Consider the following 21,873-nt stretch of genomic DNA (forward strand, 5'->3'; position numbering starts at 1 on the left):
AAGGATAAAATAGCTTTGATTTGCATGCTGATCACTGAATCACAGATTGGATAAGGTTGGAAGGGACCACCAGTGGGGTCATTTGGTCCAAGCTCCCTGCTCAGGTCCAACTAGATTCTGTGCTGCTGATCATGACCCTAAGGGATTTTTTATTCCCTAAAGATCCCTAATGACATCCTTCCGGAACAATGCAAGCCCTAGGGTCTCTAAAGCATGCAAAATACTTCTGAAACCACCAGTGTATTGGTAATAGTCAACTCTTGCTTCTCAATGATCTCCCAAATACCTGGGCAACCAGAAGAGCTCATGAGAGATACCAGATGTCAGTCCAAGAGAGAATTTCCTTACAGCATCAATCAAACAGCTCCTTGCCCAAATGTACCATGGCTGACAAGACTGGTGCTACATGGCAGAGCATGCAAGACACTGAGTTTTGTTACCACTAAGCTACATAAGCTTTACAGGTAAACTGGCATGCAGATTACTTTCAGCACAGGAACAACTTATTGAATAATTGAAAGAGATAAACTTCAGTTAAAGGGTTTCTATATTAAGTATGTTTTACATTTATGATTTAGGTATGAGCCTGACCCAAATCCCAGTGAAAGAAAATGTCTCTGGCTTTGGAATAAAGCTCTGTTTTTGCTCCAGTGGGGCCAAGAGCAGTAGGAGGAGAGTGTTGATGGAGACTTGTGCAGGAGGAGTTACAGGAGAACTGGTAGCAACCACAGCACAGTGAGCAGGCAGCCCAGATATTATCCAGGCTGGGAAAATCAATGAGGAGCTCTGGCAGTGCCTGTACACCAGAGCTGAGCTAATAAAAACAAATCCCAGGGAATGTCAGCTTATGACAGAATAGCTCTCCCTGAGATGAACAGCCATTTCCTCCCTTATTAAAAACATCAGCAGAAGAAAACAGCAGCCAAACTGAGCTGCCAGCAGCAAAGGACACATTCCTTTGCCTAATCTGTCCCTCCAGGAATGGAAGAAGTAATATCTTTGGGGGCAGAGGAATAAGCAAGCAGTAAATAAAAACACGATGTCATAAACTAACTCAGATATGACCGCTCGGCGCCTGGTGGGAGCTGGCAGTGTACTGGGCTGGGCAGAGACCCAAGTGGGACAGGTTTGAACTTCTGTGCATTGCTGATACTGCTTCCTGGATTTGTAGCTATTTGGGGCCGTGCAGGGTCCCTCTGCCCTTTTTCCCCCATCACTGGTGGTGAGAGAGGATTACTGCTATGACCTGGCTGTAATGCTTTGTGGCTAAGTGCAAAGGGCTACTTAAGAAGCAGATGCGTTTGTAAATGTGCCAAAAGCATCAGCTGGGGTATATAGACTGGGAGGAAACCCCAAAGGACTCCTGCAGTGTGTCTGGGATGGCTACAGGCATCACCTGCCACAGCTATGCAGGTATGAGAGGTTTTGGGGGAGCTTTTCCCTCTCTGTGGCCAAGACGAGTATGTGCTGGAGGTATCCCTTTGCTTTAGCACCCATCCTCTCCATCTTCCCCAAGGATGTACAGAGGGAGGTAGGCAGCTCTGCTCCACAGCAAACACAGCACCCATGGGCCTGGTACATATCCTCTCTTTACTCTGCAAAGATGATGCTGTCAGGGCACCATCAGGTTGTAACCCAGGAATAAAGAGAGCATAATTCTCACCTGAAGCCCCTGTGCAACATCACTGTCTTCAGACTATAGCTGTTCATAATAAGGCTCAGATCCCCAAGCACTCCTGCAAGGTGCTTTAGTTGCCTTTCCTCTTCTTGCCTTAGTCCACAAAGCTACCTTCATATTCTGCGTGGGCAACACAGATCATTTTCCCTCTTCTGCCTTCCTCAGCAAGATTAAGGCCTCCTAGCAGAACTCTTTCCCACAAACTTCTCCCCAAAATGCAACAGCCTTCCAGCAACTGCCAGAAGCAGCAGCCAGCACAAGTCACAGAAACCTCCATGACCAGAATAAAGCTATATGGGGGCAGGTGAGCACAGAGAAATGGGTACAGACCTCACCTCATTGCGTGTTACAAACACTACTGAAGATACAGCATGTGGCAAGAGCCCAGTGTTTCCATTGCACTCACCAACACCGCTGCCATTGGGATGCAGCTGAGGTGAGATTCAGCTGTCAAGAAGAGGTGAGGCTTGGAAAAACAATTGCATCCATCATCCTGCCCTCCTCTGCTGGCTGGATTCAGGCAGTTCTGCTTACTCATATGGCATCTCCATCCCAAGAAATGAGCTGTGGTGGTTGTGCCAAACTCACTGTACGCATCTACCCAGCCAAGCTGCCAGCTTGTTAACTTGACTTTCTGGAAAAAGTCTGGTCACAGCATCATCAGCTTCTGCTGTCACAGTATTGGTCTTACGCAGCCTGGTGCCGAGAGACAGCTGGGACATGTTTCCACCACACCACGGCCACTACCTCTGCTTTGGTCCTCACATCCAACATGCTCTCAGCCAGAAAGGAAGGGTGTAGCAAGACAGAGTGCAAGGCTTGCCAATAGGAGCTGCAGGAATTTTGCATGAATTTTAGAACAGAGGATCAGGAAACCCTGCAGGGTGATGATGTTTCCATGCTCTGTGGCACAGCTCCTTACTATGAAACTAGCGCTGTCTGGCAGCTTGGAGAGTCAAGAAGAGCAATACTAAGCAAATATGTACCTGTTGGGCTGAAGGGAAAGGAAGCCATGGCTAATAAACTGCAGTGAGCTCCAATTTCTGACACCTGTAAGCACCAAGCTAAGAAACTGCAAATTCAGGGGCTGAAGGGTATTTTCATCTGAAGCCAGGAACAGTTGTTTCTCTAGTTGTTTCCAGGTTGGACACCCAAAAGTGGAAACCTGAGAAGATCTGGGTCAGTGCTTTGGGGAATGCACAGACAAGGACCAGTGAGATGTCCAACAAAACACATGAGAACTAGAAACAGTAAGACACAATTAGAGCTCAATGCAAAACAATGTGTGTCAAACTGAGGGTAAGGAACTCAATGAACTCCCTGGAGTGACTTGCTGCTGTCTAACCTAGACAAAAAGCTGAAGGACGCTGCTACCAGTTACAACTCTAAATAGACCCCATAGGCATAGATTACTTGACCTAATAGGTATATTTTAATTAAGGCATAACCAACATGCTGTTTATAGCTCCTTGTTCTTGGGGTTCACTGAGGTGACAGATTTCTGTCCCTAACACAGATTCAAATACTGCTGTATTTTGAATTTTACAATCTCACTAAAGACAAACACATTTAATGATTTTTCCACTTAATTAAAATAGTTCTTATTTAATAACATATTAGAACAAGTTACTTTTTGCAACGTGTAATATATAAGTTTGGGTTTTTTTAGAATTAGCACCTTTGATGGTACTAAATGATTTGTCTTGCAAAATTCATTACATGGAGGTTTCAGTAATTTAATTCTGCAGTTAGAGTGTTTTTGTAATCCTGCACCCACTTCTGCTTTCATTCATTTCTGCTCAATCCCACAAGTGCTAATATATGGATAAACCAGCTTGCAATAACTTCAGCTTGCTCTTTATATCTGAAATGGTTGTACCGCTTTAGGCAAGGGACCACTGCATTCCATTCAGATGTCACATATTTTTATTCCTTTCTCTCCTTCATTTGCCTTATGCTTCCATTCCCCAAATAATTAGCACAGTGTAACGTGTTTTTGGTATAGAATAACACCTGAAAGCTTCCTATTAATTGCAACAGTTAAAACAGCTTTCTTTTTTCCCCTCTTTCTCTTTTTTTTTTTTTTTAAAGAAGAGTAAGATCTGGCATTCACTACATACTGATAAGCAATGTTTATCTACCCTGGGGTACCTTTGCTTACTCTGTGTTGGGTGGGTTTTTTAATTGCATTTTCCCACCAGCTCTAAACTTGTTTTCTGGCTGCATAATTTTCCCATGATACATTTAAGATGCATCTGCTATAATTCATATGATGAAAAGCAAAAGCTTATATGAAAAACAGCTTGTAAATTTTGACTAATTCTGCAGCAATTACATAGGTAGAATGGCTTATTTAACTATAGGCTTTGTTCCACAGCATGAGAGCCACCACATTTTTATAGAATTTAAGGGTGATGATATCCTACCAATTCAAGCAATAGATAGATATTAACATAGATCTCGTCTATGTTAAACTTATATCACAATTTAACAAAACATCTATGAGACTGTAATAATTTTCTCATAACACAGGTCAAATGAGCCTCCTAGATGGTAAAAACAGTGATTTGTTTCCAAGTCTTAAAACCTCTCTGCAAAAGGAGGTTCTCATTTTTCCTGGTAAACTGTCTGGCAGGGCAATGAGCACTGCATGTCTGTAAGGTCATCCCTTCCCAGGAGGATTCATCAGTGAGATCCAGCTCACAACTTGTTATACAGTCCTACTGTTCTCTCCTCATGCTAGCTGGGGCTCTGACAGGGGCTAGAGGGGTACCTGCAGATGAGGGTCCATCACTGTTCCCAGCAGCTATGCATCCTGCTTGTGAGCACAGCCAGCTTTTGGTCTTGGGCACTGTTGTTTTACCCCACTGAAGTATGTGGGTGAATAAGAAACTCTGGGCCCAACCAATTTTAACAGGCAGAAAGCATCTTCAAATTAAATTCTCCTCTTAATCAGGTACTGTCGTATTAAGACCAGAATTGATCCCAGCAACTTCTACTCCTGAAGCACACCAATAAATCCCTGTTGCCATGGTCAGCCAGTGTCATTTTCTGCCCCTTTGGACAAAGACATATTGCTTTTTCATGCTAGAGAGCCAGAAGGCCATCAATCAACTCCCTCAGCAGCGCTGCCTTCCAGCTCCACCTTGCCACATACTCTCTGCTAATAATTAAATTGTAGCCTGTAACTTGCAGAGCAGCCACTGAGGTCTCCTCTGGAGAACACACTCTTTTGCCATGTTACCAGGGAGAGACATCATTCATGACCAGATGAGACACTTGTCAAATGGGTGCTGTTTTTTTGATTAAGGAGCAGGACTTGGATGTCTGCTCCCCATGAGGCCCAATGTTCAGTCTCATTAGGTAGGGTGCTATATTCACTAATTACACCAAAGGACGCTCCCTGTGGATCCAAAAATTCAAACAATTAAGGACAGTAAACTACAAATCTCAATTACTGGAGAAAATTGTTTCTGCTGCAAAACTCCTAGAATATTATTCACTATTGTGCATATGAAAGTCCTCTTTAGGGATCCTAGTCACTGGCCAGAACGCTGCTCTAAGAGGTCCTGCACGCAACATCATTGCCCCAAAGATCATTCCACCTCCAAGAAGACTAACAGGTCTTTGAGGCATGGAATGCCTCTTTGTACAAGACACAAAATAACAAAATGGCTCAAAAGCATGTCTATGAGCAGCGAGTGAGAGTCAAGGAACGACAGCAACCCCCATTTATTTTTAAGCCTCCACTTTTCCAAAACAGCAGGTATTCTGCTGCCAAGACTTTAAAATCAACTCAGTGCAATAACATAAGGAATGTCATAGAAGCCACATCCCAGATTTGCCAAGAGCCACGTGGTCAGCTCCACCAGCAGACCAGAGCGAGACGGTGTCACCAGGAAGAGTCAGGTGAGAAGCAGCTGGAGGGACGAGCTGCAAAGGTTTGCAGGTGACATACCTGCCTTTGCCCTCAGACCAGGATGATCATTAAAGTGGGCATGCCAGGAAGCTGTATGGTTACATCAGAGTCAATAAAGTGCAGCCAATTTGGCTCTTACAGCAGTGATACTTTGGCTGCAGATAAATGATAAAACATGACTTGAAAGTCTTGAGGGTACTTGTTAACCCAGAAACAGCCACCAGCTAATAGCACACTGGCTTGGCACTCAGGAAGCTTCCAGCTGTATCTCTTTCCAACCTGTTGGCGAGGAAGGGTCTAACATCCTTTTCCTGCAAGATGAGATAACACGAGCACTACTTGTCTAATGAGGTTTGGATGAAATGTGCAGACAAGGCTGACCTACTTGCAGTTTGAGAAGAGGCTTGTTCAGCACCAGCCTGTATCCTGCACATGCAGTAGGGATCACCCTCATTCACACCAATGGAGTGGAAAGTTATCTGCATTTCCCAGGTGCAATCTCTGACTTCAGTGACTCAGGTATATCTGTTAATTCCAGACAGGTGATAACAAGCCAAGCACACATTTCTTATGAAAATTCAAGCAGTTGTAGGAAACTGGCAAAACCAGACCTGGACTGCAGAATGCCATTAACCTGTAAATATGTGCTCTGAATAGGCCATTTCTTTAGACATCTCCCAGGACAATGCCTCAGTCATTTTATGGCATGCTTTCTGGACTAGAACTGACTCCTGCAGAATAAAAAGGATATGTGAACCTGCAGCAGCAATAGATCTATCCCTGCCCCCCTCAGCTGGTTCCAGCTGTTGTGGCAAATGTGCTCCCATGCTCTCATTTCTTTTTTTTTTAAGAGTTTTGGTCATGCATGATGGTTGTTTAATATATATTTTATTGTAGCTCTTCATATTCCTCTTCAGATTATGAAGCAGAACAAAAATATACAAAGCAGTGACACTGGAAGGCTATTTGAGAAAAGGTCTTTTAAAACCATAATAGTTTTTGTCGTTATATGGTCATGGAAGTGGTTCTGAAATGTTCTGCCTGCATGGAAGATGCCAGGTCCATATCTAGCTCAGAGCTGTAGATTCTGCTGCAGTGCCAGGCACATGAAATGAAGACACTGCAACACAGAAAACGACTAGGCCAAAATCTTTTGGGCTTCAGAGCCTTCTCCTCTTCTTTCTGTAGCAGCTGAGACAGTTCTCAATCAAAGACAGCCAAGGCAGCTTAGGAAATGGAGGACCATCTCAACCATTCTCCTGTTCTTGAATAAAATCCCAAATGTGCACTTTACTCTCCAAACCATTGCAACAACAAAGAACATCTACTTTCAGGAGTAACTATTTAGCTCCAGTGGTAGTCATATGGAAAGCCACAATTATGCTACAGACCTAAATGCAGGTGAGGGAACTAGTTGATCATGTACTGGCCTCAGGTAGATGTACAGTCTATACAGGATGGTATAAGAAGCTTCCCTTTTATGTGTAGCTCCCTGTCACGCAATGAGATGCAGAGAAGGTAACGTTTTCCCCCTAACAGGAAGTGGGAAAACACTTTTGAGTCCCCACATGTACCTCACACAAACATGTGTGGCACTGTATCTGCAGCTGCTGCAAGCAGGACGCACAACTTGCACCCACGAGGCAGACTGCAGCCAGGGTGCTCAGTACACCTACACTGAGGAACCCACGAGCAAGAACCCAGCCAGGAGACGTTCTGCACCAGTTACCAAATGATATGGCAACAGCAAGCCTGCTCACTCATTATCCTCAGCTCAGAACTGCCCAAGCTAGGAGCTTAAGACAGGATTTGCATTGGTGTGACTATCTCCTGTTTCATCATGCAGCAGAAGGAAGATTTACACCAGATGGTTTCTACTTTTAGAGTTCCTGTCACACAGCAACTTCCCTGCTCAGCTCCATTTGCAGTAGGAAAACTGTATTACACACTGACCACTTCTCCTGCCCACCCAGTGCACCGGCAGCCTGTGAACGTGCAATGCCTACCTTAACTTCCACATGTGCCATCAGGACTGCAAAGTTGGTTAGGTGATTGCAGGAGCACGTGGTGTGTGTCTTGTTAGTTGTCAGGAGGCGGCAGCCCTGGGTGGACCAGTACCCTGTCATTGTACGTTTTGTATAGCTCCAGAACGAACAATTCGGGTTGAAATTTTCTTCTGACTGCTGCAGGGAAGAAATTAATAAATGTAATAAAAATGATAGGCTCTCAGAGATTTCTAAATGCACTACTGAGGCACTTCGTAACTCTCACACTCTAATTTTAGATAAATAATCAGCAGTGGTTTATACGTCACATAATACTTGCCAATACCAGAGAAAGTTAGATTGTTGCTGCTCTCTTTCCTAATGCAAACTTAGTTCTTTGTTCTTGATTAATTTCAGGCATTGACTAAATCCAGCTCTTCCAAACCAGACTGCTTCATTTGCATTGCAGAGGAGAGAAATTAATTGCTTTAAGCAATCAACTTTTGCAATGACTGTGCTTGGCTAACAGGAGGACTAGCTGTCCTCTTTCACTGTAATTCCACCTTCCTCTAACATCCCCTGCCACCATGATAAAATAATATTATGGTCTATTCTAATATATTGGTAGTTTTTAATTACAGAATGACGCATGTCAGCAACTGAGCAATGGGCATCAGCTCAAAGGAGACATTTTCTTTACTTCTATTAATGCAATGTAAAAGAGACCACCTCCATAAATAACACAAAATGCAAAGGAACAAAAGTATAATTCAAAATCTAATCAAGCACTGCTGGGGGCCTCACAGCAGCCAACTTTTCCATCACTTTATTTCAGAAACTGAAAAAAAGAGAAGTGCTTTTCGAACTCACACACCTTGATGTGCTTGACAGTAAACACCACAGGATCAGCCAGGTAAACCTTATTGCTGAACTCTTTGTTTATTGCTGCAGTGATGACAGGGGAGTTGACAATGACGGAGTGATTAGTTGACATTGCCTCTGTTCCCAACTTCATGCTGGCATTCTCCGTGGAGAGATAGGTGCCCAGGTTGTTATACAGTACAAAAGCCACCCTGATTTCACCTAGAAGAGTAGTAAGAGGTTAGATACCCAAATCAACTCACTGGGGTGATGTTTTTCTAGATGACAAATCTCTTCTCTGAACCAATTTCAAAACTTCTCTGAGAAAATGTGAACAGACCAAGATGTGGCTTATGAAAACCCACCTCCTGCCAATCCCAGTGATCACCAAGAGGTGCAACAAGCATTCCACGGATAAGAAAGGCAGACCTCCTTCTCCCAAAACAAACTTTTATAAGCAAACAAATCAGCGGAAGACAGACAGAGAAGGTGGGCTTATTTTTGACACCAGTAGGTGTAACTGGCTCCAGGAAAAAGGAGGCCAGGTGGTCAGTTTCTCACCTAACATCACTTTATTCTTCAGGCTATGCTTGGGAAACATGTTTCGTGCTGGCCTGTCACACAGATGCGGTATAAAACTATAATTTAGTCTGTTAATAAATTAAGACTTTTTTCAGAAAAGTGTGGGGACAAATCTGAGAGAAGAAATCAAAACCTTTCCAACACAGTTCCAATCTCACATGATGGGTAAAACAAAAATCAAGAAATTTAATTTAAAAATATATTTATTTTCCTAATTTGCCAATCAGATAACCAGAAAAACACCCTTAGGAAGCCTGCAGAAAACCTGGGCTACCAGCCAACTGTTTTTAACTGAAACCATCCAGTTTGCCTTCTGTTTTGCACATTATTTCACAGGCTATAAATAAGAATGGAATGTGATTTGTTTGCCTCTATTTGTATTAGTTGTAGAGAGAGGTATGTTTTTGATTCTATAGGAATCACCACAGCTTCTAAGGAAGGTGAAGCACTGATGACTCCAAAGGTCCCTCTCAACCTAAATCCTTCTACTATAATTTATTTCTAGCTCTTTGGTTACCTCCAGGCATGTGCCAAGCTGGTGCAAATCGATGGGGTTCTTCTGATTTGATCAGAACTCCAGTGTTACTATGCTTAGAAACACAGACTTCCCCTTCACTTTCTCTTTCCCTACAGAGTTTCTCTTTCCCTACAGATCTCCAAAGCTTGATAGCAGAGTGAAACTCCTGTCCTGATGGAGTTTTGCTACACATCTTGAGTTTAGACTGTCTCTAAAAGAAATACTTCTCTGCAAATCCTATATCCAAAGGTGCCAAATGCCATCAAGGGAGCCAATGGCAAAACTTTATTTCTGAACCACCAGACCAAACTTTACTTTCAATAGTTGCCTGAAATTTTTGGAAGTTTTAACACATCTGATCTGGCTGTAATACTGCCCTATCACTCCACTTTCTTTATTCTTTGCTCAGAGAAGGGCAAGGCACTGGAACAGATTCCCCAGAGAAGTTGTGGATGTCCCATCCATGGAAGTGTTCAAGACCAGGTTGGACGGGGCTTTGAGTAACCTGATCTAGTGAGCAGCATCTCTGCCCATGGCAGAGGGGTTGGAACTAGGTGATCTTAAAAGTCCCTTCCAACCCAAGCAGTGATCAAAGCCTGTACTAGATTGTGGTCCCCTGCACATAGATTAAATTTTAAAGGAATTCAGAAATAGGAGTATATTAGGCAAATCAGTAGAAGCTTATGAGTTTGAAGTTGATCTGCAGTGGGGTTGTAGAGATCAACAAAGGTGTCTGCTCAAACTCCTGATCTGAAAATAAATGGTTTGGCAGGATGAAGACTATTCACGTATAACATCATCTCTACTTTATGCGGTATCAGGAGGTTCATAACATACAGAAAGAAAGGCACTAAAGATTTAGACTCATAACAGTTAATCAACTTTTTCTACCATGTCAGCTCATTATTAATATTTGCTACTATTGTTTCTTCCCTCTATTTTTTCAGATAGTGCCCTGTTGTGAAGCAGTTTACGCAAACAAGCCACTTATAATTTAAAGATCTGATGCATTTTTACCATCACAGAATACTTTTGAAGGCTGTGAATCACTTAGCAATAAAATGCATTCCCAGTCAGCTAAATGAGCTTGCAGTCAAGGGCATGAGCAACCGACGCTATCAATAATTTAAATATTAACAGAGAGATTAATACTATACTTGCAATGGTTAAACACAAAAGAGTGCCTAAGGCATGACTGACTCATAAGGCTGGCGTGGCCTGAGGTGCTAGACCTACCATTTCGACCATTTTGCTTCAAGGTATTTGCTGACAGCTGAATGGCGCTCCCGTGGCCCATGTTCTGGGGAAATTTCAGATCTTCCAGATTCCCATCTGTGCTTAGTCTCGCAACTTCCAGCTCTGTTTGCAAGAGAGACCGACACTAAGAAAAATCTATACTGAAATAATCTTCAACACGGTATTTCAAAGCTATGAAATGGTGTTCCAGACCATCTGAGAGCAGAGGAATCAACTTACAATGCTTCATACTAGAATGTGTTTGGGCTCCTATTTCTTTTCAAACCTTTGCCCTGAAGAAGTTTTAAATTTAATTAAAAAAAAAAAAAGGCAAATAAATTCTACTCTCTGTGGAAGACAAAAGACAACCAGTTCTTGTAAACAAGAACCTCAGGATATTAAGGACAATGGTTAAAATGAAAATCTGAAAATACTAGTTCTTTGCCACTGGCGATTGCTACTTTGTGTAAATGTTATCAATGCTCAGGATCTGTATTCATAGAAATAGAAAGAAGAGTTGTTCTCATTTTACATATGCACAGTGGGAGTGCTGGTACTTTCCATCATGCTTGTTTTTTAATTAAAATCAACAATCAGCTGAATAAAGACACAAATTTGTATGAAATGAAACACAATTGCATTACGATGAACAATCTCCCTGTGAAGCAATGCTCTCGTTGCTCTAGCACAGATTATACCCTCAAAGCCAAGAGTAATAAAGGCAGGTCAGGTGCTCATTTTCCATGGGATTTCAAGGGTAGAGAGCTGCCTTATTCCTTTAGGCTCTTTCAGAAAGACTTTGAAGTCCCGCAGAAAGGGACAAGACGTAGCTAACAAACTGCGCTCCAATTAATCTAGGGGCCGGGGCCAAAGCCAGGTTTCACAGCCTTTACTCTTCCGCTTGCTGCTCTTGATATTTATGGGATCTGTCTCTTACGGATGTTGTCAGTGTTCTCCCGGACGATGTCTGTCTTCAGCAGGTTATCAGCCAGCACAAAGGCACTGTCCTCCACGGTGTCGAGCAACTTGGTGGCTGCGCGCTGCTGTTCGCTTGCATTCAGGTCCCTCCACGCATTCAGAGCCTGTGGCTGCAGGAGGTTGTTCACCGTCTCCACCATGGCCTGCAGGGGAGAGGAATGGAGTGAGAAAAGGCTCTAGCAAACCTAAAGCACCATTGAGACTTCTGACATATGCTCAGTCCCATCCTCCACACACATCAATTTATAGGGTGACGACAGCATCTCCTTTCCCCCACCCACTGGGGCAGCCTGCAGTGGAGCTTGGCAACATTTATCCCATCAGATGGGACAGTGAGGAAATACTGACTTTATTCTAAATGCACGCTGGAATAGTGCTTTTCTGCTTCCGTAATCAGCAGCTCTGGGTTTAGAAAAAGAAGGAATTAGAGTGGGGTGGGGCAGGAGGGGCAGGAGAAAGATGAGGATTAAGGAAACATGCAGGAAAAGAGATTTCAAAACCCATCCTGAAGCAGGTTACTGTTACCTGCAGCATCAGAATTCAAGAGTAGGTCTGGGGCACTCAAGGAAGGTATTTAGTATCTGCACAGGTTACACTCCTTAGAATGTTTCCCACCACATAACCTCTGGCAGGCAATCATGAAGACACAGAGATAGTTTAGTTATGCCACTTCATCCAGAGAAGCAGCAGGTGCCCACAGAGATTTAGATAAGACACTACCTTTCAAATCACTCAATTCAGAAGGGAGTCAGCCTTGGGTAAGAGCTTCAGTCCCTCCTACAGTGCACCTTCTGCCCCACGGCTGACACACACAAAGAGTTCTCCCATAGATAACTTCCCACAGGTTAATCTGGATGCACACCCAGGATCACATGAAACAGTACTGGCCTCATAACTGCAAAATTACAGCAGTAGAGCCTACCCAACCTGAAGGTTTTTCTCAACCTAAAACCCCCGCTTTGTTACTAACCAGAGCTGACTCAACCACTTTCCATCTAACATTTTTTAATGAGACCAGCTGTACCAGTTGGTAGAACTGACTGTGCAGAGGAAAAGGAAAAAAAAGTTACTTTGATCATGCTTTCTTCAGCTGGTTAGTGTCTACCCACCAGGCAGGCCTGCCCCACAAAGAAACAGCTCCACTGCCAGCTAATGCTGACTGTAGAAATCAACCTTCCTTCTGAGAGGAAGCTGCTGTTCTTTTTCTGTATTCTGAACATGTAGGCACCAAACCTACACCTCTGTTCAGCAAGCCAATGACAGTCCCATGGGATTTCAACATTTTGCAAGCCTAAAGTGTACCCTAGGGGTTCACTTTCACGGAAATACTTCGGTATTTACTCCTGATACTGTTTCTAAACCCACCAGTGAAAAGAAGTTACAGCATAGCACACTCTCCAGCAGAGCCCTCAGAAGGAGTGTTACAACAGCAACATGTGGCACGGGGAATGCGCAGCATCCTGACTCAGCCACCAGTCATAAGTCAGATAAAAACGAGCAATGGGAGAATACGATCACATCAAACTAGAATTTGATTTTATTGCTACATCCAGATGACCTTAAAATAACATTTCAATTGCAGCAAGGTTCAAGGAGAAGCAGAGACAGCTAGAACTGCCACTGCTGGTGCTTGAGTTTGGAAGGTTTCTCATGCCATCACGTTTCCTACTGGGAAACTGCACCATACTGTGCTCCTCTGACAGCATAAAGCTCCTACTCGCCAAGCTACATTTATTTATTCATGATCAACTAACTCATTTGTTCTTGCATCAAACCTCTCCTGCACCTTACACAGATATTTCCTTCCCTTGGCATCTACTGCCCTTGTCCCTTGATTAATAGATAACATTTTTCCTGAGCCTCAGAGACTGGTTTCCCAAAATATGCAGTAACCCATGCTTCAACCACTGAAATGGTTGAAAACCTTGTCTTCTAGTGCTACTGCTGTCAAGCCTTTACAATCCAGGACTGGAATCCCTTATTCCTTTGTTCTTAAGTGGAATTTAATAATAATAAATCAATTTTTTAAACTGATTATTAAACTGATTTTCCTAAATACTCTAGAAATCATCTTAACACATTTACTGTGTATACACAATAAGCTGGTTGACATTAATAGCCAAGAAGAAATAGTAAAAATCCATAGCATTTAAGTGTGGGTTTTTTCAGTGTTTTAAAATCTGGAAGCCTGATCTCTGTAGCTCTTAAGAAAGTTCTATAGTATACTTTGGTAGCTTATCTTGTCACAGGCAAAAAGAAGGTAGCATTCTTTTCCAGTGACCAAAAAACTTGGCTATTTTGTGATGCAGGTTCTATACAATATGGTATTTTTGTTTAAGACCTTTTATGTATGGAAAGCAGAAAATGAGGGATTTTCTCCCCTTTCAATGTTATCACAGACTGCAATTTGCCTTACTTCCATGTAGTTTGGCTACTAAAGGTGTCTTTAATCTCTGCTAAAACGACGTCCCAGATACTTTTATCAATATCCAAAAAGAGGAAAGAGTCTTTGCAGCAGATCCAGCTCTTGGCTCTGGATGGAAAGGTAATGCCTATTCATCAAAACATGAAACAGATGCTGAAATATTTGTGTTACAGTGAAACATCTGCTACAAAGATTTTTCATCAGAAAAAATTATTCTAACCAATGCATTTTTTATTTTGTTTTAAATGTGTATGCATGTGTGCATGCAAAGTTTGAGAGAGAATGCCCATTAAGCCTAATGTGCCACTTCCTGCACAATGTGCACTTCCCACCCAATGGATCCATCCTCTTGGGCTAACCTGAGACCAGCCACTTCCCATCACTTTGGGTCTGGGACCTAACACAAAAGCTCCAGAAAGATGTCTAAGGACTTTGGATCAGGACCTTAGCATGTATCTGAGCAAAGCTGGTAGACTGTCTTTGTTGGCATTACATCCGAGATTAATTTAGTCCTGAGCTTTTCCCAGAGGGTCACTCCCGTCACCTGTCTCAGTGCATTAATCAAGTGTTCCCCACATTATATTTCTGAGTGCAGCACTTCATTATGGCCGAGTGCTGCGAGCTGAAGCCAAGGAGATGAGGTGCTAATGAAATGTTTGCATTCTGGACAGGAGCTGAGGTAGGTGTTTAAATGAAACAAAACAGCTGTTAAAGCAACAGTGTCTTGTGAGACAGAGACGCCAAAGGCGAAAAGTTGGGCAGGGGAGTGGGAACTGTGGGAAGGCAGGCATGCATGAAAAGGATAAGCCTGTGTCTCTAAGCTGAACCCTCGTTGTTTAGGTGGGTTTGGCACCTGGTCCAAAGACTTTGTGGACTGATGAAGCTCCAACATAAAAGAAAAAGCTGTACCAAACTCACAGGACTGCCTCTCAGTGACCAGCTGTAGAAGAGTTACCCTGACAGAAGACCTTTAAAATGCAGAAGGCATGAGATAAGTGTGCTTAGGAGTTGATGGCTTGATAGGTTTTGAGATCCTATTGCCTGAGATCCCTGGTGATTCTGATAAAGGTGGGGACTTCCAGAGGAAGATAGGAAAGTTCTGACCTAGTTTCACTCCACCTTATTTCAAGTATTCAACATCCAGCCAAGAAGAGAGCCCAGATACTCTAGTTTCTCCCCCCACTGAAAGCAGAAGAAACTAGGGCAACTATTACCCTCATTTTGGTGCCCAAAGTCACATGAGATTATACCTATCTATGGAGAACCCAATATCTATTAAAAGATGCTGCATGACTGCTTCACTGAAGACCCTCTCTTTGCTTCCCAAGCTACATTTCCTCTGCTGTGGTTTTCTTCTCTCACCCTGCCTGATCATTCTTCCAAATGCAGCTCAACTGTGAGCCTCATGCAAAATAAAAATGTGGGGCTTGGAGACCAAACATACCTCAACATCATGCACAGCATGGCAACAAACCAATGCTGTGGTTGCTTGGGCTTAACGAATAGGCAACACAAGCACACGCGTGCCCCAGGAGAAAGACACAAGTAACTCAAACGACATGAAGAGAAAGCTATCACAAGGCATAACTTGCTTGTTTGTAGCCTAAGATCAAATGAGGGAAGAAGGGCATGTCAGAAAGGAGCCAAGAACAAAGCATCCAACTTTCTATCCTGAGATACGTGGGTGTAGCTGCATTCGGTGTGTGATGTCAGGGTATCTACACATGCAAAGCCAGACCCTCTAATTACAAGCCTCTAAAGAGCAACCATCCTGGGTGGGTCGGAGAATATGAGACACAGTGGACCCTTCATGTCTCCAGTAGTGACTACAATTGGACATAGACAGAATAACAAGAACCTGCCAAGCACAGAAGACAAATCCCATGATGGTGATCCCCGTCATTATGTGGTTATATAGCACCACAGATTGTATGTTCAATGCAAATAAATGTTAATAAATTGCAGAGGGAGATTTTTTCCCAAATAAGGGCATATGCTCACGGTTTCTTGATTCTGTCCCGAGGTTACAAAACGGAAACAAAATGTAAACCTTCCTTCTCAGACACTTACAAATTGGTATTAAAAGATGTATTGTAAAACAGCAACTAATTAGGAGCCGTACAGTAATTATACATTACTAAAAGGCCAACTGTACATACTCTATTCATTTCCTTTATGACAGCTGCTTCATTTTGTAAAACTAAATTTTGCTTTTTCATTTATTTTTCCCTTCTCCCACCCCAGAAATGCCTGGTGAGACTGTCTGGCTATGTGGCACACTGTTTAAACCCAGGAGGTGACTATATATCCAGTGATACCACATCCATTAATTCCTCTCTCATTGTACCAACGTCCAAGACACTTCTCTTTAACAAAAGCAGATTCTGCAATGTAAAAAATTGGGAGACAACACTGAAAATCACTAGGGGATTTTAGATGTACTAAGCTCATTGTCAAATTTGGGACCAGATTGCATTGTGGTATGGTGCTTAAGCAAGCAACTCTAACCTTAGAAAACCAGCAGCTCTCCTAGAGTTAGGACCTCTTTAAATGTTTATTGTTCATTTTGGCCTCTTGCTGAGCAGCTGATAGAAGAACAAAAACCTCAACAAACTTACAAATGGAGAAAATACTGCTTCATGGCAAGTAAATACCAGCAGGTCCTACAGCAGATACAGGTTGAATCCTTCTGCAGAGTTATTTTCAAATATGCAGTTTGTCCTTCCTTACAAAGGAGTACCTCCTTAAAAGGAGACTGAATACACTATACATGTCATTTTTCATGGAATCTACATCAAGGTCTTACCTCCTGCAGCAGGTTTGGGAGAATGAGGACAGTGGCATAAGGCATTAAAGCACTACTTTTGTAATGATATCCCTAATTAAAATATCTGCATTTTATAACTTTTAAAGCCCTATCTCATACTGCTAACACTTCCTTGATCTCACAGGAATATCTCATGCAGTGCACTTTCAAAAATTAGGATAGAAGGAGCTACAGTTTTGCATAGGTAGACTAAAATCACAGCTAGCGCATGAAGTGAGCAGTGCTTGTACAGCTACACCCTGTACCAAAGGTGTTTGTCAACACTGTCTCATCAGAAATGGTTTGCTCACCCTTTCTGAGAACAGAAACGCTCAGGTTGTAGAGTGCAATCACACAGGCACAGCCTCAGGTTGTGCTTATGGTCTGAGCTTCTGGTCACGCCTGAGGTCTCCCCATACTGCTCCTAAACAAGTGCATCATTGCCTTTATTTAAAGAATGCAAAACCATTACTAGCCCACTTTCTAATAGCTTGAGGTTTTATGATAAATGAGCAGAGAAAAAAACCCACAGAACTCCTTCAGGTCCACAGTGCACAGTCCAAGTGAAAAACCTGTCAGAGAGTAGATGCGCTGAAATGTTGATATGGTACACTGATCACAGTGTTATGCTCTTTTTTTCCCTTTTTCCTACTGAAAAGCAGTGGTACTTTAAAAAAAGCTTATCTGCCTCCTTGCTCAAGAATAGGGTGGTTTTTCTCTGTATTCATATTAAATGCCCAGTGCTAAAACAAACCCTTTCCTTAAGCTATCAATATTTGCAAGCCTCCAAACTAATTGAGTTAAAGGCACAATCAATGCCATTGACGGCAAGTTCTGCTGGCAAGTTCTGCTGGAAGTTGTTCAATTCTTGCCTCTGGCCAGAAAAAGTACCAGTACAGGAGAAATTCCCATTAACTCTGAATATACATGGTCTAGTCAGAAAGGGCCCTTTGGAGGAGAGGGCCAGCATGAAAGTATGGATCTGAGCAGGTAAGTGGCCACTTTTGGCAAGGTTATTGCATTGGAAGGGATCAGCTCAGGAAATTACATGTCTTATTAGAGTGGCAAATGAACAGCACCCCAATCCCACTACACAGGGGTCATCAATCAAAGGGAAACAGTCGTCTACTGTCTTGGACTTCAGGACAAAAAGAGATGCACATATCACTTCTTCAGCTTCCTAAGCCAGGAAAATGTCATTTTGGCTAAAGGATGGCATTAAATCCTACTTCCTGGCTCAGAAATGCCTTAAAATCTGTCTGCTAAGGTTCTTCACTCTTCTAAGTTTTTTTGCCTTGTCATTTATTCTTTTAATTCAAAATCAAAATTTTTCACTGGTCAAAGCACCAGTAAGCACACTGGAGATATTTTCTTACAGGGAAGCCCAGCCACCGTCTAAGGCTTTTTAAAAAGCAATAAGGTCATCACAAAATGGTTATAGTAGTATTCAGCGAAATGAGCAAACTCATATTTAAACTGAAACTAGCTGAACCACGGTGAGTGTTTAAAATAAACAAATAATTCAAATATCTACTGCTAATCTCCACTTTTGCCTTCAAAAATAAGCCAGAAGCACTGGCCCACATCTAGTGGTGATCACCAGAGCGATGATTGGGAACTGATGGTATCAGTTTTGGTAAACTGAGACAAAACCTACTCCTCATGGCAAAGGCAAGAAGAGGACTTCACATGACTTTTCAGAGGAATTTCTAAAACTGCTCCACACATTGAGAGCACAGGCTCTCAAGAAAGGTAGTGCAACCTTCTCTCTTCAATGATACAGCAAATGTTTATGCTGTGGTTACAGGAACTGTATGGACTCAGAAATGGCCTGAATTTTACCAGTGCTGAGAACCCACTGTAGTGAGAAGAAAGGCACTGACCTTTATTAAAATTAGGCCATCTACAAAATGCTTAACTATGAAAATAATGGTCATTCACTAGGCATCCAAGGTTTCCAATCTTGGCCCTGAACTACCAATAATCTCCTAATGGGAACAACACAAAAAGAATAGGAAATCTGAGAAAAAGAACAAGGTTACAAATTACAGGTTATGGTTTTGCTTTCCTTAATATATGAGGAAGAATACTTTAAGGTCAGAAGGCATCTGTAGAACTGAAATAAAAGGAATTGATTGGGAAGAAGGAAATAACATACAATCTATTTCACCTAATGAGATCTTCCCCACAGAATGAACTGAGAACTGCATTTATGAATCATCTGTATTTGCTGCCCTACTGTTTGGGATTTGAAACTATACAAGCAACGGCTAGAGAAATTACACCAGGGAAGTGAACAAAGCTGTAGCAAGAGAAGGAAATGGGCCACAAACAAGAAATGCCTCTTTGACAGAATATCCATAGCCTTCAAGGAAACTCCTAGGGAGTCTGTGAGATTTATCCTTTCCTACAACAGTTGAAATCAAAGGGATATCTCCCACTGAACCCTATGACAAGTTATACTGAGACTTTTTACCAGTGCCACCGGATACCAGGAGTGACTCAGCCTAAAGCAGAGAGTAAGCACAAAGCAACAAAGAAAACACTAGATTTTTTTTTTCTCGGTTTTTCTACACTGCATGACTAACCATAGGTATAGGTCAGTTGGTAGGTGTAGGACCATGGGGTCACCTTCCTTTTTAACATTTATGCGAAGAATTTTGGAGTCTGGTGACAAACCCAAGGCTGCTGCTTTGATCCTCTGCTCCCCTAACAATGGGCTCACCACAGCAGAAACACGCAGGGCAAGGATTTCTAGTTTCACTCTTGCTGACACAAATCAAGTGCAGGTTTCTCAAGCTGTGAAGTATATTAAGTTCAGAGAGTTTTAACAAAGGACTACCAAACCGCAGAACCACGCTGCGAGTCACACTTCTTTCAGATGTTCTTTTAATTATATTAAATGAAAGTTTTAGGCACTTTGATGCTGATGGGCAAACATCTCGATCTCTTGAAAAAGCTGCTGAAAGTACTCCCTGTAGCTATAGTTAATATACAACATTGTATGCACACTGCTGGCCAATTTATTCCAGCCACTTTAACAATGATACCTCGCCTGACAGGCTGTGCAGAATAGCATCAAGAGTCAAGCAATGCACAAATCATTAGAGGGTTCTGAAAGTTGTTTGACATACACTGCAGAGTTCTTTGTCATACAGCCAATTAAGTGACCAAACAAGGAACTTGAAAACGTTCATTAATTTGCCCCTTTTTATATAAATGGAGGTTAGAGTCTTTCTTATCACAGGCACAACAAAAACACAGGCAAAACGAGCATAATTCAATTTGTGCTCCCTCTCAGAGCTGCAAGTTTCTTTCGTTTAGTCTTCATGGAAGTTGGGACCAGTCATGCAAGCAAGAGAGAAGTGGGACAAACAGAATTAATCCACTTTAAATAGTACTGGCTAAGTCCCAGATGCACCTTTTATCTGCTGAGAACTACTGGGTTAGCAAAAAAAAAAAAAAAAAAAAAAAGGTCTCTTCTACTCAGCTCTAAACTTAATGCCTTGAATCCTCTGAGGAAAGCCTTTCATTTTTTGCTTAGTACAGCCATTTAAACAGCCCATGCTTCAAGTGTGAAGTGTTCAGAAAACTTCCAGGAGAACCAGAAGGACAACTCCGACTGCAACCACCCGCCACTGTCTGATACCTGGAGCCTGCCAGCACGTCAGCACCAGCTTCATGAGGGGCTCTAATGACACGTGCACTCAGAAGCTCTTGTGATTGTCACAGAGCAGGTGGCACCTCCATAATCTTTGCCATTTGCTATACAGACCAGCGCAGCATTACCAACAGGGGCGACTGATTTACAGAACAACTAAGGATGGCAGGAACCAGAGCAGCAAACATCTTTAGACAAAGAAAATGCTGCCTCCTTTCACAAAGTTGCCACTCACATTGTTGTATTCACCAGCTTCCAGCTTTGAAAACACTGAGACTGACTTTGTAAAATAAAATTTTAAAAAAAATAACTAAAAGAATGGAAACCCTGTGAAGTTTTAGTCTTCCAAGACCCTCATCCCAAATGCAGCATGCAATTTCACATGGGAAGAGGCCACTGGTTGACATCACAGGAAAAATCATTGGCCTCATGATGCCCCAGAGCTGCAGCCCACAAATCCAAGTGAAGCAAGGAGATGAGCTCGGATTTTGCAATCAGATGAAGGTATGATAAAAAGACTGCAAGCACAGGTGTAGTATGAGTCTTCATTAAACCTTGTGTTTCCAGATACTAAATATTACAGCAAAATTCTCCAATTTTTCCTCCATGTTTAAGTTTTCTGTGTTAATATGGCCTCACTTATGACATTATGTGAGTACTCAGCCCTACTTTTTTCCTTCACTACCTGAGAAACAGTGAGCACATGACACTTGCTGAGGGACATGGAAGAAATCTGTGACACAAAACCCAGTTTCACAACCTCCAAAATACAAAAATTTCTGTTTTATACAACCCCAGTGCTTCAGTTAAAGGAGAAACACCTTGGGAAAATGAACAAATATAAATTCTAAAAAAAAATACAAAAAATTCATACCAGCTTACATCACACACCAGTCACCAAACTAAGCTATGTTAATTAAATGCATCACCCATTGTGACTCATTCTCCCAAAATAGAGCGCAAGAACAGTGCACTGCAGAAAGGTGGGCATGAGAGATGTAGATCTCTGCTCTCCAAAAAACCACACTCTTAGCAAATGGAGTGCCTTTTCGAGGCCACTCTGCCATCTTGGTCAGCTCAGCCTAAGCTGACTATTAATTAGTATCACAAATTAAAGCCCATGTGGCTTTAAGATTGAAAACTCTTCCAGCAATTGCCTGGTCATGTCTTTATCATGTCACCTCTCAGGTTGGTTCTTGTTGGATTTTTGAGACAAAAAAAGATC

General features: G+C 42.3%; 1 protein-coding gene across 20 annotated transcripts in view; it reads right to left on the bottom strand.

Moving 5' to 3' along the window:
• ADGRL3 (adhesion G protein-coupled receptor L3) overlaps nucleotides 1-21,873 on the bottom strand; it is a 513,962-nt gene that overhangs the window by 70,369 nt on the left and 421,720 nt on the right. For all 20 annotated transcript variants that reach the window (XM_018073156.2, XM_018073129.3, XM_029960802.1 and 17 more), the window contains 4 exons: nucleotides 11,716-11,899; nucleotides 10,779-10,901; nucleotides 8,457-8,665; nucleotides 7,604-7,780 (listed from right to left, as the gene is read on the bottom strand). In XM_018073156.2, the coding sequence (XP_017928645.1) occupies nucleotides 7,604-7,780; nucleotides 8,457-8,665; nucleotides 10,779-10,901; nucleotides 11,716-11,899 (693 nt within the window). The remainder of the gene's footprint in view (nucleotides 1-7,603; nucleotides 7,781-8,456; nucleotides 8,666-10,778; nucleotides 10,902-11,715; nucleotides 11,900-21,873) is intronic.

This window comes from Manacus vitellinus, unplaced genomic scaffold, assembly GCF_001715985.3.
Source record: "Manacus vitellinus isolate BGI_N305 unplaced genomic scaffold, ASM171598v3 scaffold_0_pilon, whole genome shotgun sequence".
NCBI lineage: Eukaryota > Metazoa > Chordata > Aves > Passeriformes > Pipridae > Manacus > Manacus vitellinus.